General features: G+C 45.0%; 1 protein-coding gene and 1 pseudogene across 1 annotated transcript in view; both read left to right on the top strand.

The window, feature by feature from the left end:
• The first annotated feature begins 1,241 nt into the window (after positions 1 to 1,241).
• LOC144216155 (putative large ribosomal subunit protein eL32' pseudogene) lies at positions 1,242 to 1,674 on the top strand (annotated as a pseudogene).
• A 1,375-nt stretch (positions 1,675 to 3,049) lies between these two features.
• Positions 3,050 to 5,888, top strand: part of GSX1 (GS homeobox 1) — a 6,401-nt gene continuing 3,562 nt past the window's right edge. The window contains exon 1 of the mRNA XM_077745415.1: positions 3,050 to 3,061. Coding sequence (XP_077601541.1) covers positions 3,050 to 3,061 — 12 coding nt within the window. The remainder of the gene's footprint in view (positions 3,062 to 5,888) is intronic.

Here is a 5,888-nt window from a genome sequence, read left to right as displayed (position 1 = left end):
GTGGCTTAAGTAAGTTAGTACGTGTGCTTAGCACACAGTATTAAATTCTGGCCAATTGATTTGATTAAACTGAACACCATTCTGTAAGTTTATCTCAACAAAGAATTGAGAAACTCCACAGAAACCTCCACCCTTTAGAGTCTTTCATAAAATGGAATTATAATATATTTTAACAATAAAACAAGCCACATACTAGGAATATAAAATCTGTATTTTATTAGTCACATATTCTAGTTTGAGATAGTTTTGGTTAGTGGTGTACTTGATTTGTTTTCTAAAATATTTTAGAAGTTATCCTCCCATAAACTGATTGCCACCCAAAGATGTCCTCACAAGGGAGGCATCTGTTTCCATCACTGTCCTCCTAAAGTGCAGTGTGAGTCCAATCAATGTGCAGCCCCTCCCTCTTGACAAGGCTGATTCCCACAGAACACAGCCCTGTTCATGCTAAGTGTAGTACAAATTTTCTGCACCCTTCACAGGATCAAAAAATAAAGAAAAAGACACTGGAAAGTTGAGATGGATTATCTCAGAACCTGCCCCTTTAATGATGTCTTAGGTTGGGGTGGGAATGAATAAGGCAGTGTCTACACCCTACACAGGAGCCACTTGCTTTATGAATTGGAGGCACTACCAGACAGTACAGAGGACTGACGTATCTGCAGGGTCAGGAGACTTATCAAGAGGTCCTAAGACAAGCTAATAAGTTGGACAGACTCTTAGGTGGTTCCCAATTTATGCTTTGATCTTTAATAAGTAACAAAAGCTTAGGGACGTGTTTGTGTCTAGGGTACAAACTAGACAAGATGGAAGTGATATCTTCCTGCTGTCCTCAAGTAGAACCAGTAAAGATGAATCAAAGGATTTAGCTGATATGAACTGCTCCATGGTATTAGCCTTTAGTTAATAGCTGGAGAAGTAAAAGAAAGTGACTTTTCTTAGGGGTTCAGTTTATTCACTAATTTCACATTGTTATCTGGAAAATAGGACTTCTCTCTGAAGTGCAGGGTCTACTCAGAGCAGATCCATTAAAACAATTCCCTGTGGATTCTAACTGTTCAATTTGCTTCCCTTTTTATAGGACCTGCTGTACTGGAGACAGTCACCTGGTACTCCCAAACGACACAGAGATTTGTACAGTTACATGTACAATTACCCAAGTAATTAAAGACAGATGCAATGTTCTTTGTGGGAGTTAAGAACCAAGGTTCTTGCTCTTCCTCAGCGCTGCCTGTGGAAGTGGCAGCCATCTGTTACTCGGCATCATGGCTGCCATCAGACCTCTGGTGAAGCCCAAGATCATTAAAAAGAGGACTAAGAAGTTCATCCGGCACTGTTCAGAGGGATATGTCAAAATAAAATGCAACTGGTGGAAACCCAGAGGCATTGATGATAGGGTGCACAGAAGATTCAAGGGCCGGATCCTGATGCCCAACTTTGGTTACATGGAGGAACAAGAAATCAAAGCACACGCTGTCCAGTGACTTCTGGAAGTTCCTAGTCCACAAGGTCAAGGAGCCTGAAGTGCTGCTGATGTGCAATAGATCTTACTGTGCAGAGACTGCTCATGATGTCTCCTCCAAGAACCACAAAGCCATGGTGGTAAGAGCAGCCCAGCTGGCCACCAGAGTCATGAATCCCAATGCCAGGCTGTGCGGTGAAAAAAATGAATAGACATCTTATGTGCATGTTGTATTTGTGTTAATAAAACCATAAAACCACAAAGCAAAACAAAAGAACTAAGGTTCTTCTGAGGATGAGGTGCACTAGCCAAATGGTGAGGACATTAACCTTTGGAACTGTAGATGACCTCAAGACATGGTGGTCCATTGCTTCTCTATGCCTCTACCCTTCTCAGTACCAGGGGAGAAACACTCAGCCCTCTGCCAGGATTAAGGGCGTCACTAAGAAAATCCCAAAGCAGCTCCGACAAGAATTGAGATGTTTTGACAGTAGCCTTCTCTGAGAACCTTCTCTGTCGCTCCTTCCTATCATCCAAAATGTAATGAGGACATGGCCATTATCAATCACCTGCTCACTGTGGTGGCTCTGTGAAACTGCTAACCCAAATACTTGGCTGAACAAAACTGGGGCAAAGTTAGCGGAGATGGAGGTGGGAGTGACCACAGGAACCCACAGGACTCTTGAAACCAACCTGCTCCACTCTCTGTGACACACCACAAAATTTCAGCCTTAAACACATTCTCTGCTCTTCCTCTTCTGGTTGCTTGTTTTTGCTTTGGGGGATGTGTTTAAGCCAAAGGTTTTCAGAGAATGGGAGGTTGGGAGCAGGGGATGTGTCCTGGGTTTGCCCTGGTAACAATGGGGGAAGGAGTGTGTAGAGAGCACTGAGCAGCCCCAGAGGGCTCCCCTGTCCGTGGGTTTATTGCTTTATGCTGCCACCTGGCTGATCATTGAGCTGCGGTCTCCTTCTGCTGAGAAAGACATGGGAGGACACGGACACTAGAAGGACTCAAAAACAAGTTTCCTGACAGGAACCTCACCGACGCCACAGACAACTCAGACCAGCCTCATGACTCAAGAGGCACTGTCATCCAGAAAGGGGAAATCCTAAACAGGTACTAATTCTAAAGGCCGGGCTTAAACATCAGGTGTTCGCTCATCAGTGGAAAACTCTTTAATGGAGACTGGTTCTCCATTTCAAACCCACCATGTTTTCTTCTTTAGACCTATAAACACTTCCTACTGAAATCCCCAGTAAGATGTTCCACATTCATCGTCATGATCCGTGAGTAAGAGAACACCCTCATCCCTGCAGAAATCATCTTTGCTTCCAGTGACATCAGGGTCAAGGTAAAAAGGAAAAGGATTGTGGTGAATGACTTAGGCTGGCCAATCCATGCTGAAAGAAGGCCTCACCAACATTCCTGCATCCCATCACCCAGGAAAGAATACTCACAGTTCACAGAGGGCACGCTCTGTCTTGAACAGCATGCCTTGCGCTTTATCAAAACATAAGGAGGCAGTAGATCTGTCGCAGGCTGAGCACACAGACTGAGGAGAAAACTCTCTGGAGGGAAAGTACACGATGGGTGTCAAGGTAGGTGCCAGCCAAGAGACTGGCCTGTGGGCACTTGTGAGGCATGTGAGCCCATGAAGGACTTCCAGAAAACTAGATAGAGAGGGAAGCATCTCAAAAGCCAGGCCAGAGGTCCTGTAAGATTCAGATAGAAGTCTAGGTTATTAATTGCCTTCACCTGCACCCATGGACCAGACAGGCCATAACACTCAGGTTATAGGTACATCATCTTTAATCCATTCAAGGGAGGGTGATCATTCCACTTTTACTACAGAAGACTAAAGTGCTGAGAACTTATGAAATCTTGCAATGCTCATCAAGATGCAGCTATGATGTGGTGAATAGGTACAAAGCAAGGACAATTCATTTTTATTGCCGTGAGTACTAACGTTAAAAATGTATTAAACATATACAATGTCCAATGTGCCAAAAGCCATGAGAAATGTTGGTGACACCAATATAATTAAGTATTTATCCCTGCCCTTAAGGGTTTGTAATCTAGATGGGAAAGAACCAGGGACTGTCCCAGAGGCTATGATGTGATGCCCATTGATTCCTTCATTTGACTTGATTCTTATTATCTGGATGGATCAGGGGTTGGACACCACACTACTTATGATTAGATACAGCTGCATGTAATCAAAAATTCAAATAATAAAACGATATATATTTATCTCTCATTCACATAAAATACGTAGGCAGCTCCTTGACCTTCAGGGACCCTGGCTCCTCCCACCTTTTGCTCTACTATTCCCAGCATGAAGTTTCTGTCTTAATGATCATTTAATGATCCAAGATAGATAGAGAAAATGCTTCTCTGACTTGCAAGGAGCTCAGCCTCCACTTCCCTCTTTAAATATGGTTGTTTCCAGGGATATATCTAAAATCCTGGTTTTTCTCTACACTCCCCAGCCCCACGCTCATCCATCCTAAGACGAAAGCTACCATGTTTGCATACCTAAATTCCAAATCTCTCTCTCCATCTCTAATTTCTCTACTCAACTTTAGAATCACATTTTCTTCATGGGACATCAGCAGAATGCTCCGAGGTTAAGGATTAAAATGCGACACCTCAGGGTTGCTTGGCTGCTTCAGTTGGTAGAGCATGTGACTCCTGATCTCATGGTCCTGTGTTCAAGCCCCACCTTGAGGGTAGAGTTTACTTTGAAAACAAATTTAAATGCAACACTTCCAAATATGACATAATGTTGTACCTCCACAAGCAAAAGTGGGTCCTGCTCTTAAGCTCCTTGTCTCTACGTTTGGTATCACCACCATTTATTCCCTCAAACAAGCAGCCAAGCAGTCATCCATGTGTTTGTTGCCCTGTCTTCCGCGCCCTTCCCCTCCAGTGCACATGCGTGCACGCTCGCGTGTGCGCGCGCGCGCACACACACACACACACACACACACACCCCTAATTGATCTCACCAATTTTCGCCTTCAAATTCTCCCAAATATTTCTCTTTTCTGATCTTCCTGTCTCCTCTCCAGCTTTCAGGTGGTCATTATCCATCACTTGAACTAATCTTCTCTTTGCTTGTTTCCCTGCCTTTGTTCATTCAATAATTCAATAAAAGTGTTCATTTGCAAGCCAGCTCTCTGTTGGATCCTGCTCTGCCCTCTCTCTGTCCCCATCTATAAGACTTCCTACTGCTTCCTGTAATATTTCTTAAGTTCCTCTGCTTAAAATCTCTGAATAGGGGTGCCTGGGTGGCTCAGTCAGTTAAGCATCCAACTTTGGCTTAGGTCACGATCTCTCAGTTCATGAGTTCGAGCCCCATGTTGGGTTCTGGGTTGACAGCTCAGAGCCTGCAGCCTGCTTCAAATGCTATGTCTCCCTCTCTCTCTCTCTGCCCCTTCCCCACTTATGCTCTCTCTCTCTCTCTCTCAAAAATAAACATTTTTTTAAAAAAGTCTCTGAATAGAATCAAGCACAAACCTGTTGCAGGGCCCTTCGTGCCTTAGCCTCCACTTCCACTCACATCCATGTCTAGGCATCCCTCCCGCTCCGCCCTCCTCCAGTCCTGGCTCCCAGGTACAGTCACCATGCCCTGGCACACCAGGCACTCTCCTGCCCCCTTGCTGGAGTGAACAGACCGCTCTCTTCCCTGGGAGAGTTGCCTGAGTCACAACTGGCCTGCTCACGGGAGAAGTCCCTTTCTTTGGGATGAGAATTTCCACTCCATTGTCTCAACCCAGAAAAACAACATACCCGTAAGTGCCTTGGTGTATTAAGCAGGTAAACCACACAGTCCTCCTATCCATGCCGCTTCCTGAGTCATACTTCAGGATTTGCTTATTTACCCAGCAAATATATACTGAGCACCTACTATATGCCAAGAACTTCCCTGAGTTAGGATACAGTCATGCACAAGATAGACGAATATTGCCGATCCTCAGTGAGGCATAGCTCTCCTCGTGGGAGTAGGAAAGACGGGGACAGAAAAGCAAATGAGTAAAAGACACAGGAATTTAGTTAGACAGTATTTACAAAACAAGGAATGTGGGGAGCAGGAAGCGATATGTTTTAGTAGGAGTGCTCACCTCCCTGAAAGGAAAAGTGACATTTGAAGATGGGAAGGAACAAGGGCCCCCCCAAAACCCCTCCCCTTTTCTGCAGTTTTTCAAGGGACGTATTTTGCCGCGAATATGTCAGAGATCCATTTCCAGGAGAAAAATCGCGAGCTCTCTCCACCGACAGGAAAGGAGGCGGTGTGAAAGGGAAGAAAAGAGCGAGACAACAGAAATTATTCCATGTTGAACTGTCCCTGATGGACACTTGAAAACCAGCTTTGGGGGCAGAGCAGGGCCCACCAGGCCGAGGGGCTCCCCGGGGCCCCTCTCG

This window comes from Crocuta crocuta, unplaced genomic scaffold (genome assembly GCF_008692635.1).
Source record: "Crocuta crocuta isolate KB4526 unplaced genomic scaffold, BGI_CrCroc_1.0 scaffold258, whole genome shotgun sequence".
Taxonomy (NCBI): Eukaryota; Metazoa; Chordata; class Mammalia; order Carnivora; family Hyaenidae; genus Crocuta; species Crocuta crocuta.
Note: the sequence above shows the minus strand (reverse complement) of the source record. Positions and strands in the feature narration are given on the sequence as shown.